Source organism: Hemicordylus capensis, chromosome 2 (genome assembly GCF_027244095.1).
Source record: "Hemicordylus capensis ecotype Gifberg chromosome 2, rHemCap1.1.pri, whole genome shotgun sequence".
NCBI classification, from domain to species: domain Eukaryota; kingdom Metazoa; phylum Chordata; class Lepidosauria; order Squamata; family Cordylidae; genus Hemicordylus; species Hemicordylus capensis.
In genome coordinates, this window is record NC_069658.1 from 249,142,979 (window position 1) to 249,162,335 (window position 19,357).

The following is a 19,357-nucleotide window of genomic DNA, read 5'->3' on the forward strand; positions in this document are numbered from 1 at the left end:
CAATAGAGGCACACCTCCCCCCCTTGAATTTTGAGGATTGTCTAGGAATCACACCTCTATTGTTTTAACCCTTGATGGTTTTCGAACGTGTTTGGCTTAGACAACGCAGCAATGGGGGAAAGCAAAGCACGCCCAGAAAACCTACCAGGAAGAGAGGCCAGATAAGGCAGGCTGTTCCGAAGCAACCCATCTCCAGAAAAAAAGGACCCAGAAACTTTTCTGCAAAATGCTGCCTCTCTCTCTCCTTTTAAAGGGCTGTTTGGCGTTTTCATTTTTTGAGAAAAATCTCTTTATAGCGCAGGGTTTGTTTTTTTCTTAATTAACTACTCTTATGGTTCAATAGATTGCATGCTTTCTCATTTCCTCGCGTCTGCTCTTTGCAATATTCCTAGATTTACTTCACTTAGTGATCTATTTTTGCAGATATACAGACACAAATTGATATCTCCCCATCTTCCTGTCATCTATATCTTGTTAATGCAACTCCTGTTTTTGCTTATAGATTTTGACTGATTGTAGGTTCCATTGAGCAATTGTGGGGCGTGCAAATAATCTAAGATTTGAAGGCTGTGTGATAGCTTCCCCTACACACACAAGCACACTCTTTGAAAAATCAACATTACTGTAAGTTTTGTGTATGACTTTGTTCACCATCCTGGCTTATACTGTTTTCATCTGATGGTAGGGCACTTTGAGCAATGTTGGGGCATGCAAACAAGGAGCAAGTAATCTAAGATTTGAGGGCCCTGCAGTAGCTTCCCTGCCACTTTTAAAAGTGAACATTTTTATAGACTTTTCCTATGCCTCTCGTCACCATGGAGAACCTGGAGGCGATCGTCCTTGTGATTTTGGCCACTCATAACCTGGTCCGACTGCACTTGCACCGCGGGGGCATTGCTGCCCGTGCCCGGCGAACCATGAGGCGGGCCATGGCAAACCATATTTCCCTGCTGCACCAGCTGCTGCCGGACATTTGCCCTGACAGTGAGACCAGGCTGATGGTGGAAGAGCTCAACGCTGGGCCCCATCGCTTCTGGTCTCGCCAGATCAGCCAGGACTGGTGGGAGCGGGTTGTGCTGGAGACCTGGGACCCCAACCAGTGGCTCCAGAACTTCCGCATGACCAAAGACACTTTCTTGGAGCTCTGCGAGGAGCTGCGGCCTGAGCTTCAGCGCCAGACTACCACCATGAGAGCCCCGCTCAGTGTGGAGAAGCGGGTGGGCATCGCCCTCTGGAAGCTGGCCACCACTGAGTGCTACCGGTCGGTGGCCAACCATTTCGGGGTCGGGCGTTCCACTGTCGGAGAAGTCTTCATTGAGGTGTGCCTGGCTATTGAAAAGCTTCTCTTCAAGAAGGTGGTGGCTCTCAAAGACCCCCAAGAGGTACTTGTGTGGTGGTGTTTTTGAGCATTTCTTTCTCCTTTGGTAGATAAATGGCCATCTGGTGAGCTAGTGTTGTATAGCAATTAGACAAGGGGTTCCCAACCTTGGGTCCACAGAAGAGAGGAGAGCTGGTCTTGTAGTAGCAAGCATGACTTGTCCCTTTAGCTAAGCAGGGTCTGCCCTGGTTGCATATGAATGGGAGACTTGATGTGTGAGCACTGTAAGATATTCCTCTCAGGGGGTGGAGCCGCTCTGGGAAGAGCAAAAGGTTTCAAGTGCTCTCCCTGGCATCTCTAAGATAGGGCTGAGAGAAATTCCTGCCTGCAACCTTGGAGAAGCCATTGCCAGTCTGTGAAGACAATACTGAGCTAGATAGACCAATGGTCTATCTATATCTAGATAGACCAATGGTCTGACTCAGTATATGGCAGCTTCCTATGTTCCTGTGTAAGTTGTTGGACTTCAGTTCCTATCATTGCCTTTGGCCATTGTAGCTGATGATGATAGAAGTTGTAGTAGTTCAACAACATTTAGGAACCCCTGAATTGGACCTAGTCCATGGTAGATCTGGGTTCCAATTTCTACTTGGCAATGAATCAATTACCTTCTTATTGGCTTTTAGAAATGATTGGATGGATTTGTGGAGGACAAGTCTATCGATGGCAACTAATCGTGATGGCTATATGCTACCTCCAGGTTCAGAGGCTTGCTGGATTTATATTATATCCTGCCTCTCCGTGCTGCTCAGGATGGCTCATAGAAAATAGTAAATCACAATAAAGAGCCATTAAAAATTAGAATAAAGCAATATATATAGAAGTAGACAGGCAGCGGATCAGTATTAAATTGGGCATCTGGTGGGCCACTGAGGGAAAAGAAGCTGGCCTAGATAGGCTTTGGGCCTGATCTAGCAGGCTCTTTTTATATTCTCATGACCTTCAGCCATTGTGGCTGTGGATGATGGAAATTGTAGTCCAACACTATCTGAGGACTCAAGGTTTGGAACTCCTGGGCACTTTCCAGATTACACCCTGCAACAGGGCCACATCATATATCTCTGAAGTGTGCTTCCACACTTCCTGCATTGTGATACCACAGTCCCTACGTTGACAGCAGGGTGCCGTTCAGATTTCCAACGCCTCGTTTCTAATTTAATTGCTGCGATAGGTATAAGAAAGTTGCTGTTTTTTCGGGTTGTTGGTTTCCACAAGACTGCTCTCCCTGCTGTTTACGTTTTGAATGTGATTTGCCTGAACGGGAGCATTTTCTTGCTTTTAGGCAGCTAATATGGAAAGTGCCCTGGCCTAGAACTCGGGTCCCACAAGTGCCAGAAAGACCGATTAGGCCCAGCTATTCCCTCCTGCACCAGGAGAGGACACCTCAGAATGCTCCTAACAAACCCTGTGACCTCACTTTTCAGGGAAAGATGAGTGAGGGGGGAAACAAATGGTCTGTCAGCAACTTATATCCCAAGATGGCCAACCTGTGGCTCTATAGCTGTTAGACTATAGCTCTCATTATCCCCAGCTGCAATGTCCAATAGCCAGGGATTATGGGAGCTGTAGTCCAACAGCAGCTGGAGGGCCTCAGATTGGCCCACCTTGCTCTATAGCAGTATTTTGCAGATTTGAGACTTCTAGGAGCTACATTAAAAAAAAAAAATAGAGCCTTTGGAGCTACCAGCTAGAAACGGCAGCTTGTGGATGCAGAGCCGCTCTCAAAATGGTGATTTGGGGAGGTGGAACCATTTGAAAAATTGCAGCTTGTAGAGAGGTTTACATCAACAGAATAATTGATTTTAACATAAACCCCCCTGAATTCCTCAAGAATTGTGTTGGGAGGACAGCAGGGCATGAGAAAGGATGCTTTGTTGAGGAAGAAAAACTGGAGATAAATAATGAGAGGGAAAGTAAAAACCCTGAGCATCCGAAGAAAGAGAAATTAAATATAGCGCAACCAGGCCAGCCAATCAGATTTACAGTATTGGCTGGAAGGGAAAAGAAGGAGAAGCAAACCCAGACAGTTGCTTCATGTAAGCCCAGGAGCTTCTGAGCTACTTAAGACCCATCCCTGTTGGACTGCAATGCCTTTCAACCTTGGCCACAATGGCCAATTGCTAAGGAAGATGGGAGTTATAGTTCAACACAGCTTATGGGCCTCCGGTTGGCCAACCCTGAGATATGCCATCTTCTCTCTGGGGAACCCCAGAGTTCCTAGGACCACAGTTGGGAAACTGTTGTTTCAGAACAGGGCTGTACAGTCCTCCAGCTGCTGTTGGGCAACAGCTCCCATCACCTCTGACAATTGGTCACTGTGTCTGGGGATGCTTCTATTCTATTCTAGCTTCTATTCTAGACAATGCCAAACCACAGGAAATCAGTGATTCTAATGTCTTAATCCTGTCATTTTGGAGGTAATCCATCAACAGCTGTTGGACTGAAGTTGTGCACTTATTTATTTATTTAAAATATTTATACCCTGCTCCTCTAGTACACTACTGCGTGGAGTGGCTCGCAACATTCATAAAACAGTTACAATGTAAAATGAGACTAGTAAAATTAACCAAATTAATTTAAACAAATTAAAAATCTAAGCTAAAACCACAATCAGAATTACAGTTTTTAAAATTTCAAATTAAAAGTTATTTAAAAAGCTAAAAACTAAGAATTATAAAAACTAAATAACCTACCAGATATAAGCAACAGGTGAAACATTAAATAGCCTCTTTAAAAAGATGTGTTTTTAGTTATTTTTTAAAAACACTAAGGGAGGGAGCATGGCAAAGCTCTTTAGGGAGGGTGTTCCAAAGCCAAGGGGCCATAACCGAAAAGGCCCTGTCCAGTGGTCCCTCTAATTTTTTTCATCTCTGTGTGGAATGAGTTTTGTTCTGGATGGCAGTATCAAGGCACTGTGTGTGCACATGCATTCAGAGTGGGGCCTTCCTAATTAAACCTGAGCGGGATCTAAAATTAACTGAGCGGACATCAGAAAACCTGTGAGCGTGCACACCTTAGAGGGAACAGTGGCCCTGTCTCTAGTTCCCGCCAACCGGCTCTCTGTTCGCGGCGGGGCCATGAGCAAGGCCTGAGACGAGCGGAGGGCCCTGGCAGGTTCACATGGGCAAATACAGTCTGACAGGTACCCCGGCCCCAAGCCGTGTAAAGCGTCTATTCTAGACAATGCCAACCACAGGAAATCAGTGTTTCTGATGTCTTAATCCTATCATTTTGAAGGTCATGGCGGGATTTGCAGAAATGGGCTTTCCCAGCTGTGTGGGTGTCATGGACAGGACTCACATCCCTATCATCTGTACTGTTCGAAAGGGCACCAGTGTCAGCCAGAAGGGATTCTTTCCCATGTCGATGCAAGGCACGGTGGACCATAAGGGCCGCTTCATTGATATTGAACTCAGCTGGTGTGGAAAAGACAAGGACACCTCCTTCTTCCGAAACTTGGCCCTGTGTGAAGCAATGGACCAAGGGTCCTTCGTGCCTGGGAACCCTACAATGGCTATTGGCGATGTCGAGATCCCCTCACTGATCTTGGGGGATGCAACCTATCCTCTGAAGAAGTGGCTCATGAAGCCCTTTACTGGCAACCTCACCCCTCGCAAGGAACGCTTCAACTCCCACCTGAGTGACTGCAAGGTAGTGGCTGAACATGCCTTTGGGCGGTTGAAGGGACGGTGGAGGTGCCTGGCCACCCGCTTGGAGGTTGCAGAAGAGAACATTATCCCTGTTGTGGTGGGCTCTGTTGTGCTTCACAACATATGTGAAAATCGTGGGCATGCTTTGGTCAACGGGCCTTGGTCTCAGGATGGAGTTTGGGACCAGGCCCCCGAGGGACACCTGAAATTCCCAACATCCCCAGAGGATGCACGGGATGGGAGCCTGGTGCGGGAGGCCCTGGCGAGCTACTTTATGAACAGTTCCTAACTCATTATAATGATTAAAATGAGAACCCTGTCGTTTCAAATGCCAGTCTGGGTGAATTCAGATGACCTGGGGGCGCTGCCACAGAAAGAGCTCATGATTTGCAGTATCCACTTACGATGTGAAGGTGAATTTATGCTGGTTTGAGAACTTTATCGCTGAATTAAATTTTATAAATCAATAAAATCAATCATTGCACCGCTCTTCCACAACCCTGCAATTCTGATTGGTTGCTGACCACTGAAGCATGGTTACATTTTCCTCATAGTGTGGCCTGTAGAATTATTGGATTGACAATTATTGTCCCAGGCAGCCCTGTTTCTGTTCTAAATACTTTACTTGTGATGGAGCTGAAGAGAAGCCTATTTGTTCTCCCTCTCCACAGTGTCTGTCACTATCCAGTAATCTTGTCAATTGACCTTTGTCTGGCTCCGTTTTGGGGCTAACTCCCAGATCCCCCACCCCCCCAGTGGTCAAGGCCTGATATAAACAAGGCAGAATACAATGTAGAAAATGAAAGCTCTACATTTTAAAAAGTTTGTTCAATGTGCAAAATAAATATACACACAAGACTAAAACAACCTAGTGTTGCAAAAGGAATTTGATACTTTACATAGAGCAGAAATTGATATTGTTTTGTCCATGTGTCAGTTTTTCAGAATGGTTACTTGAAGAGTGAAGATCTTTAGAAGATGAAGATTTCCTTCATTTCTTTACTCTAATGTCTCATGTTAGATTTGAGCATCAAATTATTCATTGGAAGATGCACATGATATAAATTGATTGTGGAATGTGCTCCCTGCTGAGATACGATCCTCCCCATCTCTGGCAATTTTCAAAAAACACCTGAAAACCCATCCTTTTGCCCAAGTTTTCTCAGCTTCCTAAATTTTTTAGGTTTTAATCTCTGGTTTATTTTTAAATTGTTAAATTGTTTTAAGTTTTTGTATATGTTTTAATTTGTTTTATGCTATTGTTAACCGCCCGGAGATGAAAGATTGGGGCGGTGTACAAATTTGATTAATAATAATAATAATGTACTCAACAAAACTTAATAATCACAGCAAATCATAACACATAGCTTCCAGTGCTTCAGTTGCAAGTTTATATCAATTCAAGGTTTCATTGGTAATTATAATTCTGTTTAACCCTCATCTAGATTTGGGGGTATAGTTCCATGCCCAACCATGTAAAACAAACTACTGCACTCCCAGCTATGCTCTTGTGGTCAAACTCTTACCTGGACTCTGGCACATGATATATCCACAAGTATGGATCCTCACCAGTTATGATATTTGTTATTAATAAAAACACAACACAGGGTTGAAAACTTCCCCTAAATGAATGGGCTTCCTTTGGTGGGGTGATTTCTATCCCATTCCCATGTTAAGTTTAATGGGAGACAAACCACCCCTGAAGTGAATAGAATCCTATAGTAGGGTGATTTCTATCCCACGCCCATTTTTAGCCATTTGGAATGAGGGATAACATCCTGTTTCTTTTTAGAAACTTCAGTTTTGTTTCCCCAGATGATGATAATGTCTCAAAACTGGTCTGAGGCACTTACTTCTGTTCTATGCTCCTAAGTTAGGGCAGATGACATCAGCTCTTCCCACAATGTCAGATCTAGTGTTTGGGACAAGTGAAGCATTCAGAAGCATCTGACCTCACAGAAGTAGGGATTTTAGCCAGCAGAACAAAGCAAAAAGGATCACAACAGCAGCAACCATAGCATGTCAGCTTCAGTAAGCCCGGCATCAGTACATCTCTGATCTTTTCCTATTTCTCCTAGTGGGATACAGCCCCAAATGGGGGTGGGATAAAAGGTTGGAGCTTTGTTCCAGGTGGAGAGGACAAGAAGATGTAGAGGTAGGATATGTGGCACTGAACAGTCTGCTGAACCTCACTCACCTGCCAGTGAAAGTACCAAGATAATGGGTTACGTGACAAGAAGAAATGGCAAAAGGTAATCTACAGCCAATCTGACACTTGCCTACTGCACAGTGATGTATGGTCTGGGTCCTCCAGTGAGAGGCCAGACCAAGAGAAGTTTAGCCTAGCAGGAGGAGGCAGTGAGTGAAGCAACTCCCTCCCCTGCAGTGTGTGTGTGTGTGTGTGTGTGTGTGTGTGTGTGAGAGAGAGAGAGAGAGAGAGAGAGAGAGCGAGAGCGCAAGCACATCATCACAAACCCTGAGGAAGGAATCCAAATACTGCCGGAAGAGCCAATGCCAATCAGAGTAGACAATGCTGCTCTAGATCAGGGATTCTCAACGTTGGATCCCCAGATGTTATTGGACTCCCATAATTCCCAACCAAAGGCCACTGGGGCTGGGGATTATGGGAGTTGAAGTCTAATAACATCTGGGGACCCAACGTTGATAAGCCCTGCTCTAGATGGACTAACAGTGTGACTCAGTAGGCAGTCGCTTCCTATGTTCTGATGGAAGCACCTTCACCTAACAGAACTGAAAGCACATCTTGGCCTGCTAGTCCTGGCTGATGTGCTTCATGCCAGTCATGAAGTGCTGCAGGGATTTTGGGCAAGTACATTTTGGGCCCTCCTGTTTTTGTGCCACGATGCAGCTGAGCTGACGTGATCTGAGGACATCACAAGTAATTTAAGACTGGATGACAAAGCCACATGACGGGAGAGAGGAGTGATTGCCAAGCTGGCCATCAGAGAAATTTGGGACTTGTTTGTGCAGGAGCTGCCACACAGCTTCGTTCCTGGGTCTGAAAAGCAGTTGATGAGCCAAAGAAGTACAGTTTAAAAATATGATGTGATGCAAAAACACTGACAGGGAATGTTTACCATGGGAAGCAAGCTAGAGTACTTTAACAAAGACAAGTAGGCTGCAAGTTGTGCAGCTATGGAACAATGCTTGGGGTCATGTGTAGAAGAGTGATCCAAATGAGCATCCCTCTCACATGATAGGACATGCCAAGAGCCCGCATCCACCAGCACATCCACCAGTGGACAGGGCAGGTGCATTCTTGCCACAGACCTAATGTTCTTGTGTATGCAGGGCAATGTATGCAGTGCCCCATCTTTCATCTTTGACATACCCCAAAAATCGCTGGGCATTTTCTAGGACTCGTTTCAGTGCCCTCCCTTCGGCATTACTGGAAGGTCGATTTCAGGGTATTCCTATTTCACAGCAATCATGCCCTTGTGGCACTGGTGAGAGCGAAACAATATTTCATATTCTTTTGCACTGTTGTTTCTGTCAAGGTTTGAGATTGGATTGGATTTTACCATTATTAGTGAAATTCCCAGGACATTTGGATGGTTTTTGTGTTACATTTCTTTTAGAGGATAGGGATTCCTATGTTACCTATAAAGCAGCTAAATTTTTAGCATCGTTTTTTAGCATATAATCGAAATAAATTTTGATTTTAGCATATGCTTGTCTAGTTAACGATATGAGTAACAATGATATAATCAACTACAGTCAGAGATGTATGTATGATTTGTATAAATGATTTTGTTCTGTCTTGTTGGTCACTGATGATAAAAAAGATTGACATGACTCACATATGCAGGGCAATGTTCATCTGAACCTGCCTTCAGATAATTGTGGTGAGAGATAACTTTCCCCCAGCTGGTAGAGGCTCTCCTGAGCAAGGGGTTGACATGTGTAGGCACTTTGAGATACGACAAGCCAGACATACCACCCCCAGAGATGCAACCAGATTCACAGAGGGAAGTACTTGGATTGACAGAAGGTGTTGGTTTTGTGATGTGTACCTAGCAAGTGTTTGCCCAGGACAGCTGACAAGAAACCTAGCAAAAGATGTGATGACTGTGAGTGACTGGCCTGTAAATGCACTTCACCAGCTCCCAGATTGCCTTTAGGTCAGTCACGGTGCGTCCTTTTAGCTGAAATGCTGAGAACGGAGAGACTGAAGTGTGGAGATCCTCATTAGTGTGGGGTTTGAAATGTTCATTTAAAAAAATTATTTTATTTTGCCAACAGCTCACATTCTCAGTGAGTTGTTGTGCAGTCACACAGGGCACCATGCTTGGAATGTTGTGCTCACTGCTGCATTCTCCTGGAGCAAAATGTTAAATCATTGTGGGTTCTGTGGCCTGAAAAAGTTGGGGGCATCCAATGTAATCAGTGGGACTACTTGGGAGTATGAAGTTCTACTCCTGTATACAAAATCATGATTCCAGATGAAGGGTAAGTAGGAGATGCCTGGAGGCAGGCGGCTTTTAATTTACATCAAAAGAAGGATAAAGGAAGTGCTAAGTAATTACAAATTGTAGTAATTTGTTCAGCTTTTCTCACAGCTGCCTAACTTCCTGTAGTAATGCAATCCTATATGGTACTCCGTTGGTTTTAATGAGACTCCCCCACTCACAGGTGTGTATAGGATTGCACCCTTAACTGAAAAGCTCAGTGCATTTGATGTTGTTGTTTGGTTCTATTGTGGCTGTTAACTTGGTGTAGTTTTCATGTATTTTCCGTTTATATATTATTGGGGTTTTTAAATTGCTGTAAGCAACCATGAATTCTCCTCCCCACCCCTGCTCCTGTTCTTTTCCAGCTTCTGTACAGGACGTGGGAAAGAACTGAAAATTTGCTAAGAGGCTGCATTTCCTTCAACATAGAAGAGATCGTATTATACATTTCAAGAGTGCTTTAATAGGTGCTCATAATCACCAGTCTGGCTGCCGCATTCTGTATTAATTGTAGTTTTTGAACTATGTACAAAGGCAGCCCCACGTAGAGTGCATTACAGTAGTCAAGCCTAGAGGTTACCAGCATATGTACCACTGTTTTAAGGTCACTAGTGTCCAAGAATGGACATATCTGGCGTATCAGCCAAAGGTGATTAAAAGCACTCCTGGCCACAGCCTCAACCTGAGAGACCAGGCAGAGTTTGGGATCCAGGAGCACTCCCAGACTACGAACTTGATCTTTTAGGGGGAGTGTAACCCTATCCAGAACTGGCAGATCTAAACCATCTCTCAGATCCCGACCCCCCTACAGACAGTACCTCCGTCTTGTTTGGATTCAACTTCAGTCTGTTATCCCTCATCCAGCCCATGACTGCCTCCAGGCAGGCACTTAGGGGGGTCATGCCATTTCCTGATAAAGTTGGTATCGGGGCGGAGCTATCATTGGGCGAACGGGTTCAAAGAACCCGGGCCTTGCTCAATCAGGAGCCGCCATTCGCGGTCCTGACGCCCCCACATCTGACATCAGATGCGGGGGCGGTAGTTTAGCTCCCAAGTGGGGGCCGTGCGGCCCCTTCGGGAGCTAAACAAAGGCTGGTGCTGCGTTTGCAGCGCCAGCCAGGAGGAGCGGCTCTTCCCTGCAAAGGCAGGGAAGAGCTGCTCCTAGTTGAGTGCTGTGAACGCAGCGCCAGCCTAAGTAGTTCCTGAAGGGGCCGTGCAGCCCCTTCAGGAGCTAAAAGACTGGTGCTGCCTTTGCAACACAGCCCAGGAGTGGCTCTTCCCTGGGAGAGCCGCTCCTGGGCTGTGCTGCGAAAGCAGCACCAGCCTTTATTTAACTGCCGAAGGGCCGTGCGGCCCCTTCGGCAGTTAAAGTCTAACTGAAGGTCTTTCAGCCAAATGGAGCCTCCAGGCTCCATTCAGCCAGACCACGTCCCCACGACTGACGTCTGACGTCAGACGCGGGGGTCCAGCGTCTGACGTCAGACGCGGGGGCGAGGTCAGCGGGGCCGCGTGGTGGCGGCTGTACACAGGCCGCCAGCGGTCCCGCTACGCTCCTGGTTGGTATAGAGAAATCAATCTGGGTGTCATCAGTATATTGATAGCATCCCAGACCAAACTTCCTGACGATCTCTCCCAGCGGTTTCATGTAGATGTTTAAAAGCACTGGAGACAGTATGGAGTCTTGTGGAACCCCACACTTTAGCTCTCACTTTTCAGAGCAATAGTCTCCAAGCGACACCATCTGGAATCTGCCAGAGAGGTAGGGGAGTGGAACCACCCAATCCCACCTCCTTCAGGCAACCCAGCAGGATATCATGGACAATGATGAGCCCCTGGTGGCGCAGTGGTAAAACTGTCGCCCTGTAACCAGAAGGTTACAAATTCGATCCTGATCAGGGGCTCAAGGTTGACTCAGCCTTCCATCCTTCCGAGGTCGGTAAAATGAGTACCCAGAATGTTGGGGGCAATATGCTAAATCATTGTAAACCGCTTAGAGAGCTCCGGCTATAGAGCGGTATATAAATGTAAGTGCAAATGGTATTGAAAGCTGCGGAGAGATCCAAAAGGATCAGCACTGTAACACTCCCTCTGTGGATCGCCAATTGGAGATCATCTATCAGGCCAACCAAGGCAGTCTGAACCTCATAGCTTACCCGAAAGCCAGTCTGGGAAGGATTGAAATAATTGGTGTCATTGCTGCTGCCCAATATAGTACCAGAGGGGATTCAAACTGGCAACCTTCTGCTTGTTAGTCAAGCATTTCCCCTTGGTGACTATATTCACCAGACCCTCTGTGATAATATGACTGTCAGATGAAATAAGCCAAGTTGGGCAAAGGTCAAGAGAGCAGGTGGTGGGGCATACAGTCCGAAGCAGTTTGTCCACATCTTCAGAAGCATATGCCAAATATTGACTAGTTATTATGGTGAAGAAGAACTTTTCATTATATTATATTATATTATATTATATTAATTTAATTTCTATACCGCCCTTCCAAAAATGGCTCAGGGTGGTTTACACAGAGAAATAACCAACAAATAAGATGGATCCCTGTCCGCAAAGGGCTCACAATCTAAAAAGAAACATAAGATAGACACCAGCAACAGTCACTGCAGGTACTGTGCTGGTGGTGGAGAGGACCAGTTACTCTCCCCCTGCTAAATAAAGAGCATCACCACATTAAAAGGTGCCTCTTTGCCAAGTTAGCAGGGGTTTACACACCAAGTTGCTTCCCCCCACCCCACAATGTGGTCATCAAGAACAAATTTGAAGAAATATCCTAGTAAGATGATAGGGTTGAACTGCAACAGCTTTTTATATATGCGCAAAATTAGCATAGTCCTAGATAGTGCAGAGTAAGTTTTTGGTCGAATCCACCGACGTTTATTACGCGCGTTCCGTAAGAAGCTGAAGAAGGGTCGCTATGAAGGGGTTAAAGTAACAGAGCCTTGAAGCCTAGAGCGGCCCAGACATGTGGCAAGGGAAGCTGGAAAGGCAAAGGTTTCTTCCTGTCCTTGGTGATCCTCCCAGCCCTCCTCGGCTGGGCTGCAGTATTTTGTATTAGGTAGGCTGGTAGTAGTTGCAGATTCCTGTGCAGTCTGTAATGTAACGGACGCAGAAAAGCAGGTGAGTTAATAAGGTATTGGGGGAAAGGGGAGATTCTACAGAAGTGGCTATGATTTTAATCCAAAAGGTTGGCCCTTTATTCTGAGTGTTGGTAGCCGCAGGAAGGTTTCCCAGGACAGGTTGGACAGAACGACGGAGACATTCCCTTGACTTGAACCAACTGCTGTTAACATTGCAAGCTTTCGACTCCAGTGCTGCTTGCTTGCTTGCTGTGCTTCCTCCCCTGCTTTAATTGATGTGTAACTCAGTATTGTCCCGTTTTATATAGGCTGTACATTATATGTAAGTGTACAGTACTGGAAACTATATAGCTTGACAAGAAAGAGACATAATCTGCAAGCCTTTGGGTTACACGGATGTCTTCTCACAACTGAATAGGGGCACGTGCACCATAGGAAGTGGGTTTAGGATTTTGGGGTAGGAGTGGGGGGGACAACTGCCTTAACCTACCTTTTAAAATAGCCTTTAACAGAGGTTTGATCTGCAAAAAAATCAGTTAGTGGAGGTTTTTGTGACCTGGAGCTAAATATTAATTGTATGCTAATCATTGTACTGTAAGGCATTTTTTAAAGTTCATAGCAGCAGGGGCTGCAGCCTGAAATGGTTCAGGCCAAACACACTTTTACTGCCCCACTGAGGACTAGGTCAACGTTAGTTACATAATACATCCTGACTCACCAGGTAAAATGAGTCCAATAAACATTCAGTCCTTACTAGAAAAGTAGGAGACAAATAGATGGGGAAAGAACCAATGTCTAGATTATAGCTCAGTAGATCCTGACAACATTTTATGTCCTGCAGTGTCTGTTAAAATATCTCAAGGTGCCCAGGAAACCTAATTAAAATGTATAATAAATCTAGAAATAGGCAATAAGAATTGCAGCAGTGGGTTTAAAAAAATTATAGGCATATAAAAATCTGTATTTAACTGAACATGTGAAGCTGCCATATGCTGAGTTGGATCGCTGATCTGCTTAATTCAGCGTTGTCTGCTTGGATGGTTTCAGGTGTGGGTCTGCTCTTGACAGACTTCTCACCAGAGGTCATAGGAACATAGGAAGCTGCCATATACCGAGTCAGACCATTGGTCCATCTAGCTCAGTATTGTCTGCACAGACTGGCAGCAGCTTCTCCAAGGTTGCAGGCAGAAATCTCTCTCAGCCCTACCTTGGAGATGCCAGGGAAGGAACTTGGAACCTTCTGCATGCAAGCATGTTGGTGTTCTTCCCAAAGCCACCTTGGGATTGTTTTAATGAAAGGCAGTATATAAATTTAAAAATAAAAAATAAAGCGGCCCCATCTTACAGTGCTCACATGTCTCCCATTCAAATGGAAACCAGGGTGAACCCTGCTTAGCAAAGGGGACAATTCATGCTTGCTACCACAAGACCAGTTCCCCTCTCATAGACTGGTTGACATCATCACAACTTGGATCATCACAACTAAGGGAGGGAACTTGGAACCCTTCTGCAGTGTTTACGTTTACAGATCTGTATGCATATATGGTAATTTGCATGTTACGTTCAACACATGTTCATTTCACACGTTATGTACAGCAGTAGGCTTCCTACCTATACCCTGCATTTGAGGGAGCCCATACCCTGGTTCACTTTTAACATGAATGCATGTGCAGCCATTCACAAAAAGAGATGTGCATGTGTGCACTTGCATGCATATAGAATGTAATGTCTGAATAGGGCTCTGGTGGAATGTTCATTACAGGAGATAGTTCTGGGAGGGGAGGAGTCAAAATGTCAACAGGTCCCAGTTGGGCTGATGGAAGGGTCTTACCTCTCCCTCTGATGCAGCCAGGTGGAATAGGCACCAGTGCGGGTATTTCTGGGAGAGAACATGGCCTTCATAAAAGGATTTCAAAAGTTGAGTTTTCACTTCTATAGCTTGACTCTCTTATTCTCATGTTGTCTCCATTTTGTCTTTGGCAGTGGAAGGTGGCTCTGTCAGGTCAAAGAGCTGTCAGCCCTTCTGGTTTGATGAAAGGCCTTGTAGCTTCACTGTGTTGCACAGGCCTTGTTGCTGTGCTGATGGAACTTATCGGGTATAACAACAGAGCTGGGGCGTCCCTTAAGAGCTGGCACTGAGAGAGAGGGAAAGAGCAGGACAAAACTGGCCCCTGTAGGAGGGAACAGTTGTGGCACAATGGCCACCCGGACTTTGCTAAAGCAGGGGATAGAGCCAGAAATTAAAATGGAGGAGCAGGATTCAGCCGGCCTTGAACCAGGAGATGGCATGGAGGGAGTAGTTCTTTCCAAACCTGGAAAAGCCAGGGAGTTTCTGTCTCGGGAGGCTTCACAACATGTGAAACAGGAACCCGATGAGGGACCCTCCAGAAACTGGGATGCCCAGTTGCAAGAATTCCTGAAGACGCTGCAGTCTCCTCATTCAGGAGGGAGAAACCCACCACAGAATGATCCTAAAAGATCTCAGATGTCTTCCAAGAGACTGGCAGATGCCACCAAGTGGCCCAGAGGATTGTGGGTTTCCCAACCCGAGCCACTCCTCATAGGGGAAGACCAACAGGAACAGAAAAGCCATATGGATGCCCTGCAGAATGGGATGGGAACAGGCGGTGTTCGGGCTGGAGATACTGTGGGGATAGAGGTGCAGCGCCAGCTCTTTAGGAAGTTTTGCTATCAAGAGACTGATGGACCGCGAGAGATCTTCAGGCAGCTCCAGGAACTTTGCCACCAATGGCTGAAGCCAGAGACGCACACAAAGGAGCAGATTTTGGACCTGCTGATCCTGGAGCAGTTCCTGGCCATCCTGCCACTGGAAATGAGGAGCTGGCTCAGGGAACATGGTCCAGAGACCTGTGCCCAGGCAGTGACCCTGGCAGAGGATTTCCTTGTGAGGCAGCAAGAGCCCAAAGGATGGGAACAGCAGGTGAGAGTGTTTAAACTGGTCACTCTGCAGCACTGCATGTACTGTTTTGTCCCAAAAAGTTGTGCATATATCTGCATTCTTCTGAAATTTTCATGGGCAAACATTTTCAGTGTAGAAAAGGACATTTGGGGGCCCCAAATGTTCTCCAAAAAAACCATTCCCCCCAAACCCTCCCCCTTTAATAGGGAGAGCCTTTCCATGAGGTGAGGTGAGGCAGTCGTCTCAGGCAGCAGATTATTGGGATGCCATCATGGTGGCAAGATGCCTTCCTCCCCCCCCACCCCTTTGAAAGAGGGGGAGGAGGAGATGCACAAAGTGGATTGGCATTTGGTGCTCTGCCTCAAGTGCACAGAGGTCTTGAACCACCAATGCCTTTTTTGCACCATTTCACCCTTGTTTGTTCTCCCTCTTGGCACCAATTTTTAAAAAGACGGTGGTCGTTCTCCCTGGTTACATGATCCAGCCAATCGGGAATCGCACAGCCAGCATTATAATTGCATGGAACCAATCAGACTTAGCTGCTTGATGACACCATGAAGCCCAATCAGAGTGAGGACACAGCCATACTTTGCATGGCCTGGTTTCTTTTTGGTGCCAAATGTAGATTTTTTAAATTTGTCCCAACTTTTATCTCTTCTGAGTGTTCTAGATTTTGGTGTTTTAGTCAAAGCCATTGTTGGTGCTGCTGATTGTTTAATCTTGTGCTGATTTTTCTTTTATATGTGTAATCCTTATATGTAGCCCTGAATACATTTATTTCCTTTCTGGGGTAACTAGTCCTTGTAATAATAAGTTGCCTTTATCATCCAGCCTCTCAGCGCACACTTTGCCAGCATCTAGACTTAGAATCATAGAGGTACAGGGTCTTGCAGGCAATCTAGTCCACCCCCCTGCCTAACTTACTTACTTACTTACTTATTTATTTATTGTTAAATTTATATACAGCCTTTCATTAAAACAATCCCAAGGCCGTTTACAGCAAAATTTAAAAACAAGATTGTAAAACAGACACAATTAAAATATTAAGCTAAAAATATAAAACAACTCTGATTAAAAATTTAAAACACAAGCATAAAAGCAATACAAAGAACAAAGAGCAGCAGCAGAGACAATAATAAAAAAGCCTGGGTAAAAAGCCATGATTTAACATGGTTTCTAAAAGCTATGATGGAAACTGAGGAGCAAATAGCCACCGGGAGAGCATTCCAGAGTCTGGGGGCAGCAACAGAGAAAGCCCTGTCCCGTGTGCATGGCAACCGAGCCTCCCTCATTGTTGGCACCCAGAGCAGAGCCCTCTCAGGTGACCTCATCAAGCGGGCAGCAACCCTTGGGAGCATATGGCTATCCAGCCTGTGCCTGAAGACCACCTGCAAGGAAGAGCCTCCCCTCCCTTAGGTAACTGTTCCCATTGCGAAACTGCTCTTCCCATAAAGAGGTTTTCTGCTCTCCTATAACTTAGGAACATAGGAAGATGCCTTATATCGAGTCAGACCATTGGTCCACCTAGCTCAGTATTGTCTGCACAGACTGGCAGCAGCTTCTCCAAGGTTGCAGGCAGGAGTCTCTCTCAGCCCTATCTTGGAGATGCCAGGGAGGGAACTTGGAACCTTGATGCTCTTCCCAGAGTGGCTCCATCCCCTAAGGGGAATATCTTACAGTGCTCACACATAAAATCTCTCATTTACATGCAACCAGGGCAGGCCCTGTTCATCAAAGGAGACAAGTCATGCTTGCTACCACAAGCCTAGCTCTAGTCCCATTAGATCTAGTCCTGCTCTCTGGGGCAGCAGAAAGTAAGTCTATGTCCTCTTCTCTGTGGCATCCCTTCAAGTATATTTGAAAAGCACTAACATGCCCCCGCTAAGTCTTCTCTTCTCCAGGCAGCTTCGTATATTCACATTCTGTGCCGCAACGAAGCCAGAGTATGTGTAACTGAAATGATCTTGAACCCTTCCCCTGTGTTTGATTTCTAGACTGTAAGCTTCTCTGAACAGAGACCTGTCCTGCCTGTAAAGCATCAAGCACAGTGATATAAATAAATAACAATTTGGGATGGATTTTTTGCTTCCCCATCTCCCCTTCAGGTCACAGGGATGTCGGAAGAGGAGTTTGCAAACCCTTCTGAGGCAAATTGGACTCCGCCAAACACCGTGAAGACACAGCTTCTTGCAGAAGCCAAGCAGGAGGGTGACGGGAGCGCAGATTTGCTGGGTAAGGCCAGCCAGGGTGAGCCGTGACCATTGTGAACCTGGAAGCAGCTTTGGTTTTGGCTGTCTTGCTCTCCTGCTTCTAAAATGATGGTTCGTCTTCCCAAATCTTTATCAAGCCCCATAGGTTTGTGGATCTTCCTAGAAATTATATATTCTCTGAAACTGCCCTCAGATGGGAAAACCTGGCTGTTCCCTGCCTAGCAGTCATGGACAGTATGGTGCAGGTTAGGTTTGGGCATTTAATTGACCAAACATTGTCAAATGATGTTCATAGTCTGGGAGCATAGTGTATTTTTTTTAAAGGTTCATGGCAAAGTTACTGACAAGTTTATGCAGATTGCTGTGTTTGATTCAAAAACCTCTCTAGGGGAAGACTTTCCAAGGTGTCATTCTCATATGTGTGGCATACCTCTGTGATGATATTATCTAGATGGCTGCCATCTCATAAGTAATCAACAACACCAACAACAAATATTTATATTCCAAAGCGGTTTACATAGAGAAATAATAAATAAATAAGATGGATCCCTGTCCCCAAAGGGCTTACAATCTAAAATAAATTTAAAATAGTCACCAGCAACAGTCACTGGAGGTACTGTGCTGGGGGTGGAGAGGGCCAGTTACTCTCCCCCTGTACATAAAGAGAATCACCACGTTAAAAAGGTGCCTCTTTGCCCAGTTAGCAAGGGTGAAATAAACCTCATTATTTCAGTTACTGGGCCAATTTTGTTCAAGTTTTATAAAAGTACACAAATTTTTATAAACTTTGCCACAAAAATACACATCATCCTTGCCTATCAGGTGTTTTTCTGACTTTTTGTTTTAGATGAACTGTTACTTTCTTCCATAACACAACTATATGTATAGGCAGATATTGGGGAGGATTGGTGGTCCTGAAATAGCGAGCATGAATTGTCCCTTGGGTTAATCGGGGTCCACCCTGATTCCAGTTTGGATGTGGAATATAAGTGCTGTCTGCTGCAATGCTGTCTGCTGCTGATGGGATCTGAGCTGTCGGTGACTGACCAGGAGAGGGATCTTGAGGTCATGGTGGACAGCTTGTTGAAAGTGTCGACTCAATGTGCGGCAGCTGTGAAAAAGGCCAGTTCCATGCTAGGGATCATTAGGAAGGGGATTGAAAATAAAACTGCTAATAATGTCCTTATACAAAACGATGGTGTGGCCACACCTGGAGTTCTGCGTACAATTCTGGTCACCACATCTACAAAAGGACATTTTTGAACTGGGGAAGGTACAGAAGAGGGCAACCAAGATGATCAGGGGCCTAGAGCACCTTTCTTATGAGGCAAGACTACAACACCTGGGCCTTTTTAGTTCAGAAAAAAAGATGACTGCGGGGAGACATGATAGAGGTCTATAAAATTATGCATGGAGTAGAGAAAGTGGATAGAGAGAAAATCTTCTCCCTCTCACATAACACTAGAACCAGGGGTCATCCCATGAAATTGATTGCCAGGAAATTTAGGACCAGCAAATGGAAGTACTTTTTCACACAATGCATAATCAACTTGTGGAATTCCCTGCCTCAAGATGCGGTGACAGCCAACAACCTGGATGGCTTTAAGAGGGGTTTGGGGTTTAACTTCATGGAGGAGAGGT

The 19,357-nt window shown here is 45.5% G+C and overlaps 2 protein-coding genes across 5 annotated transcripts in view; both read left to right on the forward strand.

The window, feature by feature from the left end:
* Positions 1-5,856, forward strand: LOC128343109 (uncharacterized). Its single transcript, XM_053291633.1, has 2 exons — positions 1-1,382; positions 4,616-5,856. Exons 1-2 carry the CDS (start codon positions 801-803, stop codon positions 5,315-5,317), a joined length of 1,284 nt encoding a protein of 427 aa, XP_053147608.1. The 5' UTR covers positions 1-800; the 3' UTR covers positions 5,318-5,856.
* LOC128343035 (zinc finger protein 271-like) overlaps positions 1-19,357 on the forward strand; it is a 159,866-nt gene that overhangs the window by 135,378 nt on the left and 5,131 nt on the right. For 2 of the 4 annotated variants that reach the window (XM_053291387.1, XM_053291389.1), the window contains exons 2-4: positions 12,565-12,626; positions 14,570-15,527; positions 17,612-17,738. In XM_053291387.1, the coding sequence (XP_053147362.1) occupies positions 14,784-15,527; positions 17,612-17,738 (871 nt within the window). In that variant the 5' untranslated portion in view covers positions 12,565-12,626; positions 14,570-14,783. Of the gene's footprint in view, positions 1-12,488; positions 12,627-14,569; positions 15,528-16,674; positions 16,923-17,611; positions 17,739-19,357 lie in introns of those variants that run through there. The other 2 variants (XM_053291388.1, XM_053291390.1) reach the window with 2 other exon arrangements.

Excerpts from the sequence above, each read along its gene's own strand:
- LOC128343109 (XM_053291633.1), top strand. The coding sequence starts at position 801 with ATGCCTCTCGTCACCATGGAGAACCTGGAGGCGATCGTCCTTGTGATT. Across the intron at positions 1,383-4,615 it reads CTCTCAAAGACCCCCAAGAG|GTCATGGCGGGATTTGCAGA; the intron begins GTACTTGTGTGG and ends ATCATTTTGAAG.